Source organism: Balaenoptera ricei, chromosome 2 (genome assembly GCF_028023285.1).
Source record: "Balaenoptera ricei isolate mBalRic1 chromosome 2, mBalRic1.hap2, whole genome shotgun sequence".
Taxonomy (NCBI): domain Eukaryota; kingdom Metazoa; phylum Chordata; class Mammalia; order Artiodactyla; family Balaenopteridae; genus Balaenoptera; species Balaenoptera ricei.
The window spans coordinates 164,262,005-164,285,504 of NC_082640.1; the positions used below are offsets into that span (position 1 = coordinate 164,262,005).

Here is a 23,500-nt window from a genome sequence, read left to right on the forward strand (position 1 = left end):
CATAAGTTAACCAACATCATTATTTTATTTTTGCTTATATTAAGAGAACGATTTGTCATTAGTTGTCAAAACACCACATAGAAGCTCATAAAATGTAAATTTGATTTTTGTGCTTATGAGCGATTCTTTGAATTAGGTCTGTGTATGCTCCCAAAGGGATGAAATTAATACTGAGCATCCAAGGGTGTGATCTGGTTGAAGCTCCCAGATACTGAAGCTTAAGGACCCAAGAAAATACGATCCCCTCCCCTCCTTTAATTTTTGCCACCTGAGTTCTATACCAATCGAGAAAAACAAATGCAAGTCTGGTGGAAATGAGATATTTTTATTAGCGATAACACTGATGTTTAAACATGTGGTTTACATGTACTGAATTTCAGAATTAGAATTGCCCACTCAAACACTAACTAATTCAGGACTGGGGCAGGACTGAAGCAAGGCCTGTTCCTCTAACACCCATGCTGCGGAGGAGTGAGTGAGGTAAACTGGTGTTTCTTGAAGGCGGCTTGCTCCCTTAACGGACATGCCAGAGGCTGAGCTAAGCACATATGGTTTCTCTTTACAGACTATCCTTAATATTTCAGATTTTGTCACTTCCTTTACTCTGGAAATTGATAAAAGAGGCAGTAAGTGATTCTAGGAGTGTCTTGCTAATGGAATTTCTTCAAAGTGAAGGGTAACAGCAGGAGAGGGAAGGAAGAGGGAATTCCTCTTCCCTTCCTTCTACCTCTGGGGCATTAGGACATGGTTTGTTGAATTTTAATATGATTTATCTAAAGAAATGTGAGAGAGCCACCTTCAACTCTGGCCATACTAATGCTGTTTTCCTTGACTTTGTTACTAAAATTTACAGTCTCTTTGTATTTATTTCAAGCCCACCTCATTACCCTTGCCCCAGCCTCTCACTACTTCTGGGTAAACCAGGTAATGAGCGGTCTAATAGTTTATTTGTATCAGCTGGAGATATTTTACTTGCACATGTCAGACACCCATCTCAAATGCTTTAAGCATAAAGGGGAATCTATTGCCATATAGTTTTTAAAAGTCCAGATTTGGCCAGCTAGATCCAGGTCTTCAAATGACATCATCCTGCAGAAACTGTTCCTCTCCATTTTGTGGTTGTCTTCTGGGTCAGCTGTCTCACCAGGGAGGCCCTAGCCCTCCAGTTATCACGTGGCCTCCAGCAGCCCTGGGTTTTCTTCTTACCCCTTCAGAAAGCCTTGTTTGCAAAGAACGTCTCTTTCCGAAGTGTTCCAGCACAAACCCTGGGGGAATATTACTGGACCAACTAGGGTTGCTGCTAATCCAGTGTTCTAAGGGTGTTCCCTAGACCAGTCACGTAAGCGTCACCTTGAAACTTGTTAGAAATGCAGGTTCTCAGGCTACACTGCAGACTTTTGAATAATAAACTCTAAGGGTGGGACTCAGTGAACTGTGTGATTCCGATGCATGCTAAGGTTCGAAGACCACTTTGTTAGTCCGTAGACCATACTCTATGGCTAGAGGGATAAAAATACACTGAGTGGTTCTGCCTGGGTAGATTGATTACTTCAGGGGCTGGAATGGGGTCATCTTCATCCAGCCCAGATGGTTTAAGGGTGAAGTGAGGAGGGTATCTTCCCAAAGGAAGATTAGTTGTTATTATCAGAAAAAGCAACGGTTGCTGGTCAGATAAAATTAATATGTTCTACAATAGAAACTTTTCCACAAGTACTGGGTGGTGAATTATTACACCAAGAAATATTAATAATGAATGCCTAAGGCTTGCTTATTTTATCTTTACAAGGGTTAGAGCAATAAAAGTTTTCCTTCTTATTGTATGTACTAGTACCCAATTATTTTCCTGAATGGAGAAAACAGATAGTTTCATCCTTTAACTTGAGTTGCCCATGAGCTCATATTTTCCTTTATATGATGGGGCATTCTGAGCAACTGCAGGAGGGCATGGGCTGCGGGGCGTTTAACTTGGGCTGGGCCAGTCATCAGCTCCCCGGCTGAAGCCAAGTCAGATATCTACTATATGGAGTGTTTTGTTTTCTGGAACTGAATATTTTGTGTGGAAACAAATTAGACCTAAAAGATGTAGTAAGGGTGCTATGACAAAACATGGTGACTTCTCCTGTATGTATCTCATCTATGATTTTCACAGGTACAATGGTGGGAGACCATACCCGCTTGGAATTCCACAACATTGAAACTGGTATCATGACAGAGAAACGTTACATCTCCGTCGTCCCCTCCAGTTTCATTGGCCACCTGCAGAGCCTTATGTTTAATGGGCTGCTCTACATTGACTTGTGCAAAAATGGAGACATTGATTACTGCGAACTGAAGGCTCGTTTTGGACTGAGGAACATCATCGCTGACCCTGTCACCTTTAAGACCAAGAGCAGCTACCTGAGTCTGGCCACCCTCCAGGCCTACACCTCCATGCACCTCTTCTTCCAGTTCAAGACCACCTCCGCTGACGGCTTCATTCTCTTCAATAGCGGTGATGGCAATGACTTCATTGCTGTTGAGCTAGTCAAGGGGTAAGTGGAAGAGATCGCCTAGTTTGTACTAAATGTCTTAGCTCAAACGCTGAATAAAATATGCACAGAAAAAACTATCTGTTCTACTCTCTACCCTCTATTCCTGATTTATGCTCTCATCCCCATTGATTAAAAATATCTTTGTAATCATTAGCGCTGGAAGGGAGAGAGATTCATGAGTTTATTTAAAGATCTTCTTCTAACTCAATACTGTCAGGCTTTTTAATCTGAACTATAGTCCTTTAAACCTATGGGAAAAAAGCTTATTTTTGCAAAAGAGGGATAGGATATGTGTTGCATCTATCTCTGGGGCAGTACAGTCTGCAACCGCCAAATTTATAGGAAGAAATGAAATACAGATATTTTCAGTACTACCATTAGCCCATAGATGCAAATTTTAAAAAGCTGCTCTTGCTCCAAGATATTTTACTACTGTGTGTTGGGAAGTAGTCAAAACAAAAACAAAACATAGAACAAAACCCAAAAAACAGATGCATGATTGACTGAATTTAAATGTCGCCCCCTAATGTTTTGGAGTGTACCAGCTGTACTGCTTTGTGTCTCTGGATTTTTACTAGGTAGCGTTAAAGAAATAGATTCAATGAGTATAGAACTAAAGTGAAGTCTGGTAGAATAGGAACTGATTATTTTTATATTCTTAAATCAAGCTTTAGTTATTCTTGCATGATGCCAGTCTAGCTTGGGGGATTTGAAGCCCCCAACGCCAGTTATGTACACATTGCCTTTAAACCACTCCAGGGAATCTCAAGTCATTGGGTGATTGTGGTTCCTCACAGGTACATACACTACGTGTTTGACCTCGGAAACGGCCCCAATGTGATCAAAGGCAATAGTGACCGCCCCTTGAATGACAACCAGTGGCACAACGTCGTCATCACCCGGGACAACAGCAACACCCACAGCCTGAAAGTGGACACGAAGGTGGTCACTCAGGTTATCAATGGTGCCAAAAATCTGGATTTGAAAGGTAAACCTTGTAAAGAAGTTTCTCCTTTTTAGAGCTTACAGTGGAAAGGCTGTTTCCAGAGGTAAACTACAGTTTAGGAGCGCCATGCATTTTTGATACATCATGCATATCCTATTTTAACAACATTGAATTATAACATGATGCAATTTGTTCAGTTTTTACTTCCACCACTCCTTAGGGATGGTTTGTTTTCTCTGTAAACCTTGGGCATGTGGGAGCTGAGTGATGAGGTGATAAATGCCAAAATGTGGAGGGGTCATAATACAGAGGAAGGCATGTAGGTTTTGGAATCTCAGCTGAGTCATTTACCGCCTGGGTGACTTCGGTAAAATTTCTTAGCCTTGTTCAGCTTCTATCTCCTTTTTTTTTTTTTTTTTGCAAAATGAGGATAATAATTGTTACTACCCTTATGGGCAATTAGGAGTTTTGATGGAATAATGTCTGTAAAATCCTCAGCATGCTATTGGTAACAAGCACATAAAAAGCACTCAGTAGTGGTTGCTTTGTTGAAAATGTTGTTAATCTTTACTTCATCATAAAATGGGAACAATACCTACCTCATAGAATGGATATAGTTATGAAAATTTGTGAGATGATGTGTATAAAATGAATGACACATAAGAAATGTTAGTTTCTTCTTTTTACAATGTAGAAACTCTGGTAATAATTTTGTTTATGCTGTTTCCCCCCAGCTATGTTACCATTATCTAGTAAACAGTCTAATGTGACTTGGCTTTTGTTGACATGGTTTCCATACCATTTACCCATTTGCTTTTACTACCTGTTTTCCTTTCCAGGTGACCTCTACATGGCAGGTCTGGCCCAAGGCATGTACAGCAACCTCCCAAAGCTCGTGGCCTCCCGGGATGGCTTTCAGGGCTGTCTGGCATCAGTGGACTTGAATGGACGCCTGCCAGACCTCATCAACGATGCCCTCCATCGGAGTGGACAGATTGAGCGTGGCTGTGAAGGTACAATCTTTTTCTTTTTAAGCTACATTCTTGTCGCAAGCCTCTTTGCTGCCTCTGCCAGCGCCTCCTTCCTTGGTTTACCAGTCCCCTCTCATCCCATTCACTATCTGACGTTGCATCACCACTGATGTCCTCCTGTCACTGGCTGAGTATGTCAAGACATGTGGCACAGGCTCCAGGAATGTACAGTATGTTGGCAGATGTCTTTCCAGTGTCACAGACTTGCCATAGAGGACCTTTCCTGGCGTTGACATCAGGCTTCTCCTGACTTGTGACTTTGCTTCCAGCATGGCTGAAAGGGTATCAGGGACTTTTATTTATATCTTAATACACAGGGAGGTACAAATCAGAGACTTTTATATGAGTGTCACCATTAATAAAATATTTCTTATGTTGCTAGTAGTGACTGCATTATTTAATGCAAACTGAGCAGAAGGTAGGAAAATGATGTCAGAACGCCATGATGGAGGAAGGGAAGTAACAGTTATTGAGTACTTACTAGATGTCAGGCATCATTTGGCAGTTTCTTGGTGTGGTGTAGTGGAACAGCATGGGCTTTGATGTTAGAAAGACCTGGATTTAGGTCCAGGTAGTAGTTCCTGTTGGCTGTGTGACTTTTGACAAGTTACTTAACCTCGCTGAATGATATCTTCCTCATCTGTAAAATGGGACAATAAAACTTACTTCGGAAGGTAATATATATAAGTCAGAGTTATATATAGAATGCCTGGTACATATATAGTAGGTACTCAATAAGTGGTAGGATTATTATTTACAAACATTATCTCATGTGAGACATTTAGTAACATTGCATGCCCACCCATGCAGCACAACAAACCATGCTCACCCTCTTTCTGTAGATAATCCACTGTCTCTTGAGATACTACTGAATTTTATAGGTCGAGTCCAATAGCTCTTTACAATAAAAGCTATCTAGTTTTAACCAGCAGGGGAGAGCAGACACATTTTCAGCCTTCCCCAGACTCCTTGGGTAGGCTGAAAAGGTGACTCGTGTCTAACTTGAAAGGCAAAGAGGATGATCTGATCAGTCACCAGGACCTAGGTATTCTTTTGTCTGATGGAGCCTCATGGTTTTTTGTGCAATATACTGTGTTTTCTTGTATCCCTCATTAATTTACCACATCCAACCTGTTCATTCATCTTCTAACTGTTCAACTTCATTTATCACTCCTGTTCTTAACCAGCTTCGATCCTTCACTTGCCATCTTAACGCACATTTTAATAAAAGCTTCTAATCAGCTTCCCAGGCTTATTTGTAGTATGGAAGTCATTTCCCTTTGCCTAAGGGTCAGTTTGCACTAGTAATAAGGCTGATTGTCCCTATAACCCTCTCCAGTTTTCTTGTAGCCAGAAATATTTCTTAAATTCTGTTAGCCAAATATGTTGTGTGTGTACAGGGGGGGACAGGAAGTTGGGAATCACCAAGCATTTAAAGCAGCCACTTTGCTTTCTTCTCCTGAAAATGCACAATTTCATTCAACTCAAAAGTTTCTGTCTTATTGGCCTGCTCTTAGTTCTTTTGGGTGTTAAGGGAAGTCCTGAAATTGATGCACCATTTGAGAATGAATTTGAGTATATTAGTTTAGGTGATTGTGGAATAATAGAAATTCCAGTTTTCCTGGAATAATTAATCACATCTAGTAAAATCATAATATAAAAGCACACATTCAAAAGCATAAGGCTCTCTTCAAATGTTAAATATTTTTATCATGCCATCAGTTCTGTAGATTTAAAAGTCAACAGGAATCATCCATATAACTCCATTGCAACGTTGCCTGATAGAAATATAAAGTGAGTCACATACGTAATTTTAAATTTCCTGGTAGCTGCATTTAAAAAAAAGATACAAAGTAACAGGTAAAGTTAAGTTTAATTTTACATTTTATTTAACTTAACCTAATATAGCCAAAATATTATCATTTCAGCATATAATCAATATAAAATTTTTAGTTAGACATTTTTTTTCATATGAGCCTTCAAAATCAAGTGTGTGTTTTGTACTTGTAGCACACCCCAATTCAGACCACACCTTTAAGGTACTCAATAGCCACGTGCATCTATGGCTACTGTATCGGAGGCACAGTTCTACAGAGTACAAAAATTGGGGTGTAAGGAGGTAAAGCTGTAGCATTTGATTAAAAGGAAGTCTAAACCAACCTTTATAAAAGTGGATTAAAATGTATAGTGTGAAGGTGGAATGGACTCCACTTACGAGAGCTTTAGGGGAAGTGTGGGAGCATTAGGGAAAAGAAATTACCCATCTGATTGGAGAAAATGTTCCTATCCCTACCTACAGCTCTATGTGCAGTTTGGCATGACTCATCACATGCATTATGGTGGGTTCTGACCTTCCTCTGAGTATGGGTGATTGTTCAAAGCTGAATATTCTGGCTTGCTGGCTCTACCATCTGCATCTATGGCAAGTCCTATGGGCCTAATAACACTGCACTCTATTGCCATGGAGATAATTATGATGGTTACCCATGGAGCATTATGACCACCCCACTGGGTGGCATGAAGTGGAGGATGAGTTCTGAGGGAAGAAAGCCCTTGTTTATTGTACACAGATGACTTGGATAATTAGCCTAAGTGGCCAGGAAAAATGGCCAAAGAGTGGGTTAAGGCATAAATTACTGTCATTGGAAGTTTGCACTATTGTGAATAAGCCCTTGTAAGAGATACCAGGAGCTTTTTAGGGCACTGTGGAAGATGATGGGGAGGGAAATGAAGGGCACAAAACCTTGGAAAGACTGCAAAAAAGTATCATTCTCATTGTGAATCTCTGTACATAGTACAGGACCCTCAGGAAGGCCTTTGACAGTTAGGCAAGTCATAGGAAACAGAACACAATTCTTGATTTATCATTTCTATGCCTAGAATAGGAAACAAATAGGGGATAAGGATTCGTTACTAAGAACTAAAACCTGACACTTGTCATGATGGTGAGTGTGTTTTATTTTTAACATATTTGGGGTACACAGGCTAGGATATATCATATGTTCTTATATGTGTCAAAGTCATTGATAATGACTCAAGATCCCTAAGTAGCAATTGGATTACTTTCCATATTATATCTAACCCAAAAGAGTCTGAAATTATTTTAAAGACACATTAATCCACTACTCTTTGGCTCTTGATGGTTTATAGTAAGAAAGAAAAAAAAAAATCTTGAATTAGGTTTTTATTTTATGTTTCTAATATATGCAGAGTATATAATTTAGAAATTAAGTGCAATTTCTGGACAGCCTAGCCAACATCTAGCTGTGACTTGCAACCTCTCAATTTGGACTAGGAATTTTTTATAATGTCCGATTCAGTACTTGGCTGGTAAATATCTCTTTCTATCTTGAGACCAGCTTTGCTGCAGAGACCAAGGCATGTATTGGCTAGAAATTCGATTCCGCAACTGCAGATGGTAAACATCTGAGAGAAGCATACGTGCTTCATTTTGAGACTGGCATAAATAAATAAAAAGGACATTGGTTTGGTGTCATTTTGCCCACAGCCATTTGGGTTTGGCTACATTTTTATAAATTAAGCCAACTGAGATTGTTGGTGTTCCCAAATCACCTTCATACAAATGCCCAATTCTAGTGCCAAATTCCTTGGTGGCATTTTCAGGAGGTTACAAGGAGTGCTCCCAAGCGACTACGACTCTTCCATGCTTAACTCCTAAACGTTCACAGTTATTTCTGTGGGCTCCGTCTGGTTGTGCACACGTGTCTTTCAGTCTGGCCATGTACTACCCTTATTTCTTGATGTTTATCCTGACTAATGGAAAATCATTTTTCTGGACCATATGCCTTGGGGTTGGCTGTATGGTTGTGGGAAGGCTCTTGTAACCACTGCCTGTGCTCTGTCCAGTCCAACGTTTCCCTGCCCCTGCTCTGCTGATGTGGCTCTGATGAGGCCTGCTGCACCCTGGTCTGTGCATCCCCTGTCTGTGCTGTCTCTGGAGAACCTGTAGAGTATTTCAATTGTCTGTTCCAGTGATGCTGATTACGCCGATTGTGTTTTCATTTCTGTAATGTTACCCTGGTTTGCTGTACCTCTTACTAACCTCTGGTTATTGTTTTCGCCTTTTCTGTTCTTTTGCTAACAAAGTTGCGTTGACCAAAGCTGACCTGCAAGGTAGAGAAGGTTCTTGTTCCCATTACCACTTTGGACTGAAAGATGTCCTGGGTAACCCTGGGTATCTTATCTTTAGAGGACTTCAAGCTGTCACACCTCTTGGACAGCAGCGGTTATGGGGAGCGGGCTGAACCCTGTGTTCTTTATGAACAGTGGCAGAAAACCCAAATCACTGCATGAAAAATAACAACCAAGGCGAGGCGTCTTGGGGATGGGAGTATGATTCCATTTTGGGGGGACCAGAGAGGTTTGACAGCATCCTATATTGTGACTACCCACGGGCATATTAATCCACTTCTGGAAATGCCTCTCCAAGTAGTTGCCATGGAGGGGTTGGCTCCTTTTAATTTATTCACTAGAGACAGAAGAGAGCACTTGGAAAAAGAAAAAAAAAAAGCCCATTTGAGTTCTTAATTTATTATTTTCTGGGTCAGGGAGGTCATTTCTCAGAGCAGGACTTTTGAGTGCTTAGACCTTATGAAAGAGAATGCCATTTTCTCTTAACTCATTTTAAAGAAATCTTTTAGGCATTTGGGAGATACTAATCTCATTAAAACATTCTAGAGTTTTATGTCTCCTATTGGGCATTTTGATTGAGCACTTTAATTTCCTGTTTTGTGATTCTAAAGAAAAAAAGTACTCTTGGGGAAGAAGAGGATCTATCGATCTATTGATTTTATCCTGAATACCCTTTAAAATGCCTGCATGTTAGATATCAGTGAATATCTACTGCAGATACTGCTTCTTCTACCATTCAAAGAGGCACCTTGCAAAGCCTGTAATGGTTCACCTGTCCTGTCGTGTCAGGCTACTTTGACTCAGAGTAGCAAGATGAGAACCTGCATTTTAGGTATCTTTCAGCGGATAGTTAAGGGGAGAATTGAGCCTTGGATGGCCTCTGCGAGTTTGCGATCAGCACAAATTGTAAGAAGTGGTTAAGACAAAGGTAGCTTTACAAATTACTTTTCACCTAAAGGATCATTTACTTTGCAGTGACTTGTTATATGTCATGAAGGTAACCAGTACAAGTGTCTCTCTCGGGTGCATATCAACTAGATGATGTCTCTCTAGCCATTTTACTATAACTCTTCTTCATCCCCTCTTAGCAGATTCACAGATATGCTAATATTTCATAAAATTAGTGAAAAGAACATGCACTGGATTAGTACTTTGAAGTTCTAGGTAGCTGTACAATAGTTTTCAATTTCAAATATGTAGGGTCCTTTCAGTAATATGGAAGGCTGTTGTTTTTAGACATTCTATCCAATTTTCCAAATAGTTCTACTCCATGTCACTCTGTAAATGGAGGGGACAGAGAAGGGGACAGGATTTGATCTATAATGAGACAATTCAAGGTTGTCAAAGATCTTTGTGACCAGATTTATTAGATAAAACTAGACAACTGCATCTCCCCCTAGACTTTACCGTTCTTCATGGTAGCAACTGAGTGGATTTTGAATCCCCAGAAACTTACATGGGGACTCCATATGTAGCAAAACAATCTTAAAATTTCCATTCAGAGGAGAAATGGTTTGTAGGAATCATACAAAGAACTAGTTGATTTCTATGCCTACTTGACCAAAGTAAATTGTTGACCAAATTGTTGACCAAAGTGTAGATATAGATTTGGGGACATAATAGAGTGTCTTAATTTGCTCATTTATAGAAGCAGTCTAGTCATCAGTATGGTTTTTATGTGATTACTCCATTGACTCAAACTCTCTTCCATTCTTGTAATGACTTAACAGTCTCTTTGTGGCAGGAGCTGTTATTCTTTGTAATTATTCTGAGTCATCTTACTCCTTCCCAGTATTATGGCAAAAGACCTTTAGGATGTGAATGCCTTTCCTTTTTATTTTCCTGACATTGGGGTATGGACCATTACTCACGCTGGGTTTTTCAGCTACAACCTGTGGGCACGGATAGGACTAATTAACATTAAGTGTAAAGGACAATAAAAACATATGACAAAGAAATGAGGCAGTCTGAAAAGTAAAGGCACATTATATTCCTAAGGAAATATAACAGTGGGTCTAGGAAGTGGCGAGATGGGTCGGGGCAAGTCAACAGCTTGAATCCTCTTGTCATCGTGTTGCTGGAGTGGTGTTTTTAAAAATATTTATTTATTTATTTGTTTGTTTGTTCATTCATTCTTCTCCAGTGATTGTGCTGTTGAGTTTAACAGGAACTCAGCTACTCCTGTGTATCAGATACTTAGCGAGGTACTGGGATTACAGGTGAGGTACAGTCTGACATCAAATAAATCCGAAGGAGATCAGCCAGTAGCTACAGTGCAGAGTGAAAACTGCTGTGCTAGAGCGGACATGGAGCACGCAGTGTGTCTGCGGAGGAGGGCTGCTGCACTGTGTGGGGTCGTGATGATGATGGTGGGTAGTCGGGGGATATTTTCTAGGCAGAGTTTGAACTGAGTCTGAAGGGCAACATGTTTTAGATGGATGAGAGGTGGAAGCTCACTTAAGAGCTCGGCCAGTTTGGGCACCTACAGGAAGCTCCACTGGGCTGAAATAATACTCACGTGGGGATGTGATGTACATACAGCTGGAGCAGTAGGATGGAGACAGGTGATGACAGACCTCTTGTGTAAGGAGTTGGACTTTACCCCAAGGGCGCTGTCAGGAGGACAGAGACTTGGATCAGATTTTCACCTTTTCAAGGTCACTCTGACACCAGAGTGGAGAATGCACAAGGAGGACAGGAAGCGGACGCAGAGAGTGGTTAGGAGGGAAGTAGCGTGTTCCGGGACGGAGGGAAGAGGTGTGAACCTGACAGCTGTTACTCTTGTGGGCTAAGAAGATAAACATGTTTCTCTCTCCGATGACCCCTCTGAGGGGTGAGGAAGAAGATGAGCTTTTCTCTCCTGTGTGTCTCCCTCCCACCCCTGCAGTGTTGCTCTGTTTCATAGCAGATGCTTTTGTACATCGTGACCAAAGGTGTCAGGGAGGGACTTGATTGACGGCCCTGGTTTAGGTCACACTTTGCATCCCTCCAGGTTAAGAGAGGGAGTAGGAGCTCCCCTGAGGTCCATGGGAGGTGTTGCATTGCTGAGAGGTACAGTCCCTTGAACCTCAAGGTCCCTTGAATAGAATAACAATATCTATGGACTTTTCAGAAGTAATTTTCTAATTCCTCTTTATTTGCAAGAGGGGTATTCCTAGACAGGAAATGATTCCCTAAAAGCATGTTCATTTAAGAACGGACCTGCTCAACTATAAAAGAAATATTAAGTTTGATCTTTTGGGAGTGAGGCAGATGAGTCATAATCATGAGAAATAAAAGAATAGCTCTTTATTGGTTTAGGGGATTAATCAGAATATCCTCTCCCTGCTTTCCATTATAATGCCCCTTAGCAGCTTCTATTTTTGGAGTTGAATGGCTTCTTTTCTAGAAATGTAAGTTGTCCCTCTGCCCAGATGATGGGCAGGTGGGTAGGAGAGGGCCAAGGATTGATCAGATTTGGTTCCAAGTGCTGCGTATCCTAAGTAAGTCAATAAATTTTTTGAGTTTGGATACCTTGAAAACCCAAAGATTCTTCCAAGTCATTTTAGGTTAAGAGTTGGCATCAGCCAAATTCTTCTAATAGGTAATTCTCCAACTTTCCTTACTGTGAGGACTGTAGTTCCTCACTTCATTTTATCCAAAGCTAGGAGATGCATTACTTTCTCTATTGTGTTTTGTGTAGTAAAATATAGTGTTTGACCTCATAGAAATCACTTCCTCAAAGATGGTTTGCATTATGGGAAATAATAAGAGAGACAGGAATTAAATGGAACTCTCCACAGTGGTTTCTGCCTCTTGTCTCTCAACGTTGCATGACAGAGGTTTTTCACAAAAGAACTGAAACTATGACTTAACTACCTCAATGTGTTCATTTCTGCACTCCTGACCAATTACACACCCAACTAAAATGGGTAGAAATTGATTTTCCTTTCCAGTGGAATTGAGAATACCCTTTATTTGAGGGTTTCCTTAGTTCAGGCACATGCTAAGGATATTGTGTCTCCATGAAGATGACAACCTTGCATGGTAGATATTGGTATCCCCAGTTCATGGATGACTTTATAGATTTTACGTATATTATCTGATTCAATCCTTATACCGTGTGAGGTAGAAACAATTTCTCCTTTATATAGATGGGGAAACTGGGGTTCAGAGAATTTAGGTAACTAGCCCAAGATCACATTGCTAGTAAGTAATAAAGCTGGATTTTAAAGCTTATGGCCTTTCCCCTACTGTGCTATATGGTGTGAGTCTGGATTTGCATATTTCCAAAGCAGAAACAGTACAGAGATAACCAGAGAGTGTCCAAGTGTCCTCCAGCTGACTTTATGATAGCTGGTTTTCATAGCAATACTATTTCACTAAGTTCTAGATGATTTGTGCACAACGTTCATTAAAACAAAGTATTTTAAATTAGCTTTTTGTCCAGCCTGGCCTTAGAAATCCCTTCTCTCTCTCTCTCTTTTAAAAAATTCCCTCTACTGCTCCAACAAGCTGCTACATCAGTGCTGAGAAAAGAAGGAAAAGCAGAAAATGAGGTCCCAGTTTACATTTTCTGAGGCAGCATTGACTTTTGAGGACCTGTTCATGATTTTAAAAAGAAGGGCTGATCTAATCATTTGACCTTTATTACCCAGGCACCCTCTAAAAATAGGGTGGATTGAGCAAGAAGGCTTTATGATGACACCATTCTCTCACCTTTACACACACTCCAACAAGAGCAGGCATTACTGTTACCGCTCTTGTCTGGAAGTGTCACGTGGGTAAATTGCTTTACTCACCAAGTATAATTATTCTTTGCTGTTCATTGGCCATTGAGGGAAGCGCTGTGCTAGAGCTGGCACCAGCACAGGAATTTTCAGGAATTTTGTAAGCTTATTGGCATCATGTAACACATATTCGCTTGAAATTGGCTGTGGTGGGAGTATTTTACGCCATGAAAATCAGCTTACATAAATGTTACAGATCAGGTTTTATGATTTTTTTTTCCCTCGGAGTTCTAGTTGTTAACAGGAACACAGGAAATCAAAGGCCACTGGAGATAAAGAACTCATGAAGGCGTCTTGGTTTCAACCAATTCCCATGCCCATCTTGACTTATTTTAACTCATTGTATGGTGAGAGGGCTGAAGTGATTGAGGAGAACCGGGGTGTTATTGAAACTGTCCCCATGTCCCACAACTGTTGGATTTTATTGTTGGTCTTTTTCACTCATCGCCCTAACCAAGCAACTGTTTTGAACCCTTGCTTGAGGAGAGGAAGCCGTAAACACCTGAGCATGCTTGAGGAGCCCTGTCTCAGTGCCTTTCTGAGCCTGAGCAAGGCATAGGTCCTGCCCTCAAGACGAAAAAGTAAGAAGATCTTGGGAACACAGCTGCTCTTAGGTCTTTCTGCCAATGAAATTTTATAATAACATTTAGGACCTTGTTCTCTGACTTTGCTTAATCTTCTGTAAAGTGGGAACTAGAGCATTCACTTCTCAGCTGGCTCTTTATGAAGAGGGATGCTTGACACATTTAAGGATCATTGCTTTCTTATTTTAAAATTAAATAGAAGTGAGTTGGGTTTCTGCCAATTAAAAGGGATGGATCTTATGTTGCCTGTAAATGACTCCCTTTGGAAAACCCAAGAGGACCCACCACTGTAAATGTAGAAGTACTTTGAGAGCTACAGAAGTATCTTTGTTGTAGGGACCAAGACCTACTTGCAGCTAAGTAAGGAAAACCTTATCCCTAAGGTCAAGAATACCTTTCATGAAGCCTCAACACTTTAATTCTTATATTTTAGCAATAGAGACTGTAGATTGTTCAGGAAGTTGGTAAGAATCTTTCACACATACACACATATGCACAGATACATATATCTATGTATATTCATCTTCCTTTTTTTGTTTTTTCTTTTTTTCTTTCCCACTCAATTACTGCTCAGTCATCCTTCTTCTATGAAACAATGTAAATTTAAAAATGTAAAAGCGGAAGGGTTTATGAACTTACAGAAGTGGGAAATAAAATTGAAGGTGGAAGATATCTCTTTAAGCAGCCCATGGCAGCTCTCATACAGCTTCTTCCCATGGCAGCTGGGCTTTATATGGGGCCAGCAAACCCTTTGACTGGCACAAAGTTCTACTGTGGTGATGCTTCACAATCAGGTTCCAGTCACAGATTCTAAGCCCTTTGACAAACACCTCATGCTGTGTGATTAAAGACGATGAATATTGTTAAACCAGCCCCACCTGGTCCCACCAGTGGGATACCAGCCTTGCCCTTTAGGATAAATGGATATTGGGAATCAGCCCAGATGTATCATTCCAGGCTCCCCCACTCACCAAGCCTATCTTTCCATTATGGCCAAGACCAGCTGGTGCTGGTTATTTATCCATTTTAAATTGGGATGTTTGAGGCATAGGTTTGGTTAAGTCCTACTTAGGCATTAACAGAAATACACTCTGATAACAAGTGTCCTGTGCTTCCAACAGCCCTTCTGTCTCAAGGACCTGCAAGTAATAAAAGGCAGTCTGTCAACTTGTGATTTTTCGAGACCTTGAAGAGGAGTTGACTGAGTCAGTTTGCATGTACAGCAAAGGTGGATTTTAGCAGTAACAGGCATGAAATGACTGTCTGGGACAATTCTTAAAAATAAAAACAACCCCAGATTCAAGCAGAATAATGAGGAATTTGTGGCAGCCATCAGAGTTACCATGTGAAAAAAATAAAGAAAAAAGACACAGTGTAGTGCTTTCCAGTGAACTAAAAACAGAGCTGGGAGTTAAAACCAAAATACCTACAAACATCATTGACAACTTACTTAGTCCTTTCATGCATTCTTCTGTTGCCTTGTCACTTTCCCTACTACACAAAGAAAGTCACCATCCGTTCTCAAAAGAATATGTGACTATTTTAGTGAGGATTCATTACATATTTAATGCACCATCCCTATACAGGGGGTCCCTGAAGCCTTAGTGCAGTTTGAAGTTACTATTAATAATTTAAAAACTTTCTAAATATGTAATTCCAAAGGTTTATGTTATCTTAGATTATCTGGAATTTTAGGTTGATTTGGAAGAATGTTTTAGATAAAATTATTAAGTCTTCAGAAATATCTGTTATGTTTATAAACATACACATTTGATATAGATTTTTGTTCATATACTTAGACAAAACTAGATCTCTCTGTTTATTTTTAATTGAATTTTGAACAGAAATAGCATTTGAACATTTTCTTTGTTAAAATAGCCACATCCTTACGTTAAATGTAGGTTAGCGTACTCTTGCTAATCTAATGGCAAGACACACACACTACACACCACACACACACACACCCCCCCACACACACCCACACACACACCACACACACACACTACACACCACACACTACACACCACGCACACACACCACACACACACACACACACACCCTCTGGTTTATCCACATCCATAGAGGTTAGGTGGATTACTTGTAGAGTTAGCAAGCTTGTGTTTGAGGCCTTCTCCCTGCTACTTGTTACCTGTGGGACCTTGCAAAAACATCACCTGATGGTTCTGTGACTTAGTTTACTTTTCTGAAATCCTTGCCTTCCAACTTGATCATCAGTCGAAAAATTCTTTTGTTTTTGAAGTTCTGGATGTCTTCCATGAGAAAATCGTTCCTGTTTTTCTGATTCTTTAACACTTATAATTGCTTCATCATGTTTTTATGAAGACTATATGAACTAGTATCTGAAACACGCTTAGTACGTTGTCTGGCACATGATAAGTGCTAGGTAAGTCCCTTGTTTTGTTATTGTTATATCCTCGGTCTGATTCGTATAAGATCAAACTATATCAATGGATGTGCAGTCGGAAACATTGTTTGAAGTTTTTATTTTTCCTTTTTTCTAGAGTGTTTTGGTATGTTTCTTTACGTTTTCTTTTTTCTTCCTTTCTTTTCTTCTCCCTTCCTTCCTTCTCTCTCTCTCTCCCTCCCTCCCTCCTTCCCTCCTTCCCTTCCCTTCCCTTCCCTTCCCTTTTCTCTCTCTCTGTCTCTCTCTCTCTCAATTTTGAAGACAGTGTGAGAATATGAGAAATAGATACAGATCTAAGATATAGTCTGTTCAGGAAAGGATGTCCTTAAATAGTTTGAAATAAGAAAAGGAGCTTATATTGCCATTTAGAAAGTGTTTTAGAGTCTAGTCCAAACTTGTACTCGTTCAACGCAGTTCTTGCATACTGTCCCTGGGCATTGGGGACCTGAGAGTCTTTGTCCCAACATCTGCTGAGATTAAATGAGTCTAACAGTTAAATCAGAAGAGGAAATGTGGTCAATTAAATACCACCACTACCCCCAAAATGTTTGGTTCCAAGTAGAAAATTGCTTATATAAGTTGATACTTGTAAATTCTATGGATAAATTAGTTAGGAAAACCACATGGCTTTAAGTCACAAAAGAATGACTTTGGGGCTTCCCTGGTGGCGCAGTGGTTGAGAATCTGCCTGCCAATGCAGGGGACACGGGTTTGAGCCCTGGTCTGGGAAGATCCCACATGCCGCGGAGCAACTGGGCCCGTGAGCCACAACTACTGAGCCTGCGCGTCTGGAGCCTGTGCTCCGCAACAAGAGAGGCCGCGATAGTGAGAGGCCCGCGCACCGCGATGAAGAGTGGCCCCCGCTTGCCGCAACTGAAGAAAGCCCTTGCACAGAAACGAAGACCCAACACAGCCAAAAATAAATAATTTTTTTAAAAAAAGGAAAAAAAACCAAAAAGAATGACTTTATTTATTTTTTTATTCTCTCTTTTTTTAAAAATTTCATCTATTAAGTAGAAGTATGTTTTTATTTTATTTTTAAAAATTTCTTCCAACATCTTTTGAATTTTCTTTTTTTAAAAAAATTTTATCGGAGTATAGTTGATTTACAGTGTTGTGTTAGTTTCACGTGTACAGCAAAGTGAATCAGTTATACATATACATATATCCACTCTTTTTTAGATTCTTTTCCCATATAGGCCATTACAGAGTACTGAGTAGAGTTCCCTGTGCTATACAGCAGGTCCTTATTAGTTATCTATTTTATATACGGTAGTGTCTTGTTCTTTCTTTCATTCAATAATATTTTCTGAGCCCCTACTTTACACCGAATTCTTTATCAGAAACTAGAGATATAAAAGGTGAGCAAAACAGACAAGACTTCTGCCCTCAAGGAACTCATATTCCAGAAGGATGAGGCAGACAATAAAGAATTTAATAAATAACTTAGTTACAGCCCATGTAATTGTTGTGAGTTAAATAAAGCGGGAAATAGGCTGGAGAGTAAATGAAATGCTGATGGCTTCCTTAAATAGGATAGTCTGAAGAAAGATCATTTTGAGCTGAAACTTAAAGAATAAATGAACCAGTCATTTGAAAATCTGCAGGAAGGACATTTCAGGCTATGGGTTGGGCAAGAGCAAAGGACCTTGAAGGTAGGGATGGTCTTGAAGTGTTAGAGCAGGGGTCCTGGACCTGAGCAGCTTCAGAACCACCCAGAGGGCTTGTCACAGCTCAGGTTCCTGAGCCCCGCCTCCAGCCAGTAGGTCTGGGTGGAGCCTGAAAACATGCATTTCTCACAAGCTCCCAGGGGATGCAGGTGCTGTTGACTCTGACTCAGGCCTACGCTGTGAGCACCATTGTGTTAGAGAGGAACTGGAAGGAAGAAGGGATGGCTGGAGCGTGGTATGCTGGAGGTGAGTAGTAGGAAATGAGTCTGGAGGAGGAGGCAGGGGCCCTGAGATCTCACCCTAGAAAGGAAGTACGATTTCAGGCTCAGATGGATGAGAAGTCATTGCAGGTTCTCCTGGTCCTCACTGAAACCCTGAAACTGCCCTTGTTCTTAGACGATTACCGTGTAGTCAGTCTTTGAGGGTTATCTGATTCTGAATGGCATTCTCCCATTAATGCATGGGAAACAAATCCCGTGGACTTTGGAAATGGCCTATAATTCCCTCTGTATGGGATTCCGACTAACCTTTGACAAACGGGACTGATCGCTTGCTTTGCAGAGAACCATTCTCCCACGCCCAGGTTTTAGAAGTATGCGATAATGGCAAATCCGGGGGCTGCAATTCAGATCAGCTCCACATTTACTGAAATACTTTCTCTGCATCTGGCACAGCGTAGGACATAACCAAAGCATAGTACATGCTTGGTACAGCAGCGGCATAACCAAAGCCTAGTACATGCTTTCTAACTGTAGGCAGCATTCACTCTTTTTGGGACAAATAGTAAAAAAATGTGAAAGAATTAGAGGATTATGTAAGCAGAGTAGAGTGCCATGTGTAATAAAGTGTTAAATATTATCGTATATAAATGTTAGTGATGCGGATAATACGTGCCGTGGCCACTAGGAAGTGGGAGAATTGTTGTCTGAAGTTACTGGGGAATGTTTGATATCCAGGAGGCATTTTAGCTAGTCCTTAGAAAATGGTTAAAATTTGGCTAAAGGGGAAGAGAAAGACATGGGAAAACTTTTGTCTTCAGATTCAATGAACGTGCAAAGAATTATTGTTTTCCCAAAGTTTTTGCTGTTCTGCTGCCTTCCAAGGGAAAGCTTTCCATGTGTTTCTGATTCTTGAGCACAATTGAATTACTAGCCCATTGTCTGGTGAGAGCTGTTTGGTCAGGGAGCCCCATGGACTTCTCAGAAGCTTTTGTCCTTTGAAAGAAGCTGTCGTGATTTGCCATTGTTAATGAGCCTTGTACTACACAATGCTCAAGTTTAAGACCCACTGAGAACATGACCATGAACCTCTTTTCATCTCCACATGAGGGAACCACATGGCATATAGGAGCTGCAGAAACCCAGCAGCTGTGCTGCTCCCCCAGTGTTAGTAATTGTCTTGAACTTTCTTATGTCATATCCTAATAGCTTTGTATTAGGAGTGATGGTCTGTACTGCTTCTACCCTTCATGAATAAATACAAAATGTCTTGCCACCCAGAAGACAACCCCTTTGTAGTCATGCATCTCTTTTGAATATGCACCCTTAGGACCCGATAGGCTTATAGTTCAATATTCTGTGCCTGTGTGAGGCTTAGCCTGGAAATTGTGGAATATGCACTTACTGCAATGGATATATTTTTACTGTGTCAAGGGCTTTTTTGCATCAGATCCTGACTACTACATTTGATGAGTCAAAGGGCCCACCTCCTTTGCTGAGGCTTTCTGGGAAATTCATGGAGTTATCCTGAATATTAAGATATTTCTTGTTAGCTTAGATAATTCCAAAGGTGTAGGTTTATCTTTAATGCCAAGATAAAGGCAGAAGATAGAAGTGAAAAAGAGAATGGTTAAAGAGAGGTCCCAGGATGACCTAGGAAAATGGCAGAGATCGCCAAACTTTTTCAGTTGCTCACTCATATCTGCAAAAGGTTTTGAGAATGTCCCGAAGATAGGTATACTTAAAGAAAATGAACATAATTTCTAATATTTTCTTCCTATACCTCAAATACACCCTCTGGTATATGCACACTCTGTTTGAATACATTCTTCTGTAAACCTAATTCAGTAGGTTTCTTCTAATTCTAATTCTTCTAATTCAGTAGGTATGGGGTGGCCCAATAATTTGCATTCCTAACAACTTCCCAGGTGATCTGGTCTGAAACTATGCTTTAAGAACCCTGAGGTAGTTAGTCTCAGAGTTAGTTTACCTAAGTTGGACATCAGGATCCTTTAATTATCCAATGTGTGACCTTGGGTAAATTATTTTAGTTCTGTGAGCTTAGTTTTTAAAATCTGTGGTACAGAGGTAATCATAATTCCTTACATTTTAGGGTCACTGGCGAGCTTCATGAGATAACCTAGACAAAGTGCTTCTCACCCAGTGCTTATCGCCTACAAAACAACAATACATGCTGGCTGCTTTATCCTCCTCCTCCTCCTCCTCATTATCATCACACATCTTTCTAGTGTCACGAAGTAGACTGTAAGAACTTTTGTGCCTTAATTCACAAGAATCATGGGAATGCATTTTTCTGCTTTAACATTATTCATTTAGAAAGACCATGCTCCAAGTGAGATATCTTTCTACTTGAATGGTAGAGATGAAGCTCCTTTGCAAAGTCTGCCAAAAAGAGAACAGTGTGTTCAGCCCTCTCCCTTCTGTGTGTAACTGTTGATAGTTTGTGGCTAAGTGTGTATTTCTGTTGTCTTCTGTAGTGAATTCTTCTTGCATGATATAGAGTTGACATTTTTGGCGGTTGTGTCTTTGAATGTTTTGGGGCATGAGAATAGTAAATTCAAGTAATTGCTTTGAATTTGATTAATTTTAACACTTTTTTCTCTCTCTCCTTTTTTCTTCTTTCCTGCTCTTCTTATGAATTACTAGGACCAAGTACCACCTGCCAGGAGGATTCATGCGCCAACCAGGGGGTCTGTATGCAGCAGTGGGAAGGCTTCACCTGCGACTGTTCCATGACCTCCTATTCTGGAAACCAGTGCAATGATCGTGAGTACAACCTTTTCATACTTGGGATATTTTCAAAGAGTTCAGAGGTTTGGAGAAACCATAAGGGACATTACGTAAAAGGATGGCTCTTCTGAAAGATTCATAAGCAATTTCTCATCCAGAAACTGGGAAAATAAAGGACTAATGGTCTAATGGCAAAGCGACATTTCTTGTTCAACAATACTAGATGTTTTTCCATTTACTTACTCCCTGTTTTCTTTAGATTAGATTACCTTTGACAAACAAAACAATTATGACAATATTTTTGTTCTAAGGAGTTCAGTTTTCCATTAATTAAATCATCTGGATAACAATTTTGAGACTCTCCCACTTACATTGCCTAGAACTTGGAGGACATTTAAGGAATGTAGCTATTTTCTCAAAAAGTCTGAGTTTAGAGAATTTCGTAGGCCTCCCAAATGATGAAGACATTAAGAGAGTTTATTATTTTTTCCAACTAGAAATGTTTAATGCATTCTCAAGGGTCTTTCAAATGTAGGCAGAGATTCCCTCTGCCTAAATTTATTGATATCTGTTTAGTTTATATATACATAGTCATTCTGTTTATATATATGTATTTCTATTCTGTGAGTATGTTTATATGTATGTATCTGTGTATTTGCTTCGTATTGGAAGAGAGCCAGTTGTTATTTTGTCCACTAGTGATGCTTCGGGTACATCAACTGTTTTAATTCTAGGAGAAGACTGATTTCTTGAAGGTGATTCTAGCACTGATGGTGGAGAGACTTCAGTTCTGTGGGACCCTATAGCCTGTGTCTCCACGTCCTTCTAACATGGCCACTTTTAGAAATGAGCAAACACTTGAAATTTCTGAATACCTATTGCAAAGGGATTTGTTGAAAAGCCCTGACTTAGTGGGTCCTGCTGACCTTCTCATTTTCTAAGTGCAGCCTTCATGGTAGGAGTTTATTTTATAACCTGAACTCATAGTTGTCATCAGTTGGTTTTATAAAAAAGATGCATAGTGTTATCTGAGCAAATACTAAAGTTACATTACAGTTTGTACACGTGGGAGCAGGCGCCAATTACAGTGCTATCTCTGTTATGTCTATTTGGTTTTCCTTGATTCCTTATATCTCAACTTTTTTCATGTGTGTAGTTGTCTCCTGTCCTATTTTCCATTTTTTTCATAGCCTTTTTTCTTTATGTACCCTGTCAGTCTCTTAAGATACACTAAGGAGAAACAAGTGGGGAATCTGGAAATGAAGAGAGAAAATTCTTTGAACCTCATTGATCTAGGTGTCAGCATTTACCTCTGGATTTATAATGCAAAGGACACACTGTCTGCAGAAAGCTTTGGCATTAGATGGCTCTTTCCAATTATTTGGTATTATTTTTATTGAAAGTCCTGTTTCCATATTTATGATTTGGAAATACTGTTCCACTCTGAAGCAGGCAGTGATGGACCCATCCAGAGTCCCTGAGGAATTGTTCTATATGCTCTTTCTTTTCCCTCCAATTTGTCTGCATGGGAGGCTTTTTTCCTAAGTGGTAGCATAATGCTTCTTTATCCTCACAAGTTTATTGCATATCACACATACATACCACTCCCAGTAAAACATGGTCAGGAAGAGACTGCACAAAGGAAGGACAGAAAGGTAAGTTACGCTAACTGCGGTGCATAGGCGCAATCTTCAGAAGGTATGTATGCACTTTTTGCTCACTGAAAAGTTCCTTTCTGCCACCCAGGCTAGGCATTGTTTTCTGCTAAAAATCAACCAGGATTCTTTCCAGTTTTCTATGATTGTTTCTGATTTTCTCGAGAAAAGATTGTGCCTCAGTCTGGGATGAGGACTATTGCATTATCTGACCTGAACAGTTTGTCAATGTTTGATGAAGTACCAGAACCAGGATTGGGAAAGGTCAGCGTTCTTTTGTGGCAATAGCTTCTCATCCTTCAAAAATGTTTCTAAGACTTCCAGGTTTAGGGTAATGTATTTTGACTTTTATTCTATAAACAATGCAGTTGAATTTTTGCTTGTAAAAGACTTCTGAGCCCAAATCATTAAAATAATCTACTTGCCTATCCTCCTCTTGGAGAGTGGACCAGGGCTTCTATGACTGGATGGCTATATGGATATGTGAGCAAGTACATTTTAATAGCAGAATGTGGGGAATATATGGAATTCAGATATACATGATGTAACTATGAAGTTCAGATGTAAACTTTTAATGAAACCCAACCAAATATATCAAAATGGTAGGTTGCTTAAAATTGTTACAATGAATGTCTCTGTATTAAAGTATTTGGGGTAACTTTACTTTGGGAACTAGCATCAGAGCCAGTTTGTTCCACCTAAGAAAATCAGTCTCAATTCTTTACATCATAGGTTATTATTTTCTGTATCGACCTTGATCCTTAGAGT

At 40.1% G+C, this 23,500-nt stretch overlaps 1 protein-coding gene across 7 annotated transcripts in view; it reads left to right on the forward strand.

The window, feature by feature from the left end:
• Window positions 1–23,500, forward strand: part of NRXN3 (neurexin 3) — a 1,690,724-nt gene that overhangs the window by 802,107 nt on the left and 865,117 nt on the right. For all 7 annotated transcript variants that reach the window (XM_059914768.1, XM_059914763.1, XM_059914764.1 and 4 more), the window contains 4 exons: window positions 2,150–2,531; window positions 3,329–3,519; window positions 4,317–4,490; window positions 20,994–21,113. In XM_059914768.1, the coding sequence (XP_059770751.1) occupies window positions 2,150–2,531; window positions 3,329–3,519; window positions 4,317–4,490; window positions 20,994–21,113 (867 nt within the window). The remainder of the gene's footprint in view (window positions 1–2,149; window positions 2,532–3,328; window positions 3,520–4,316; window positions 4,491–20,993; window positions 21,114–23,500) is intronic.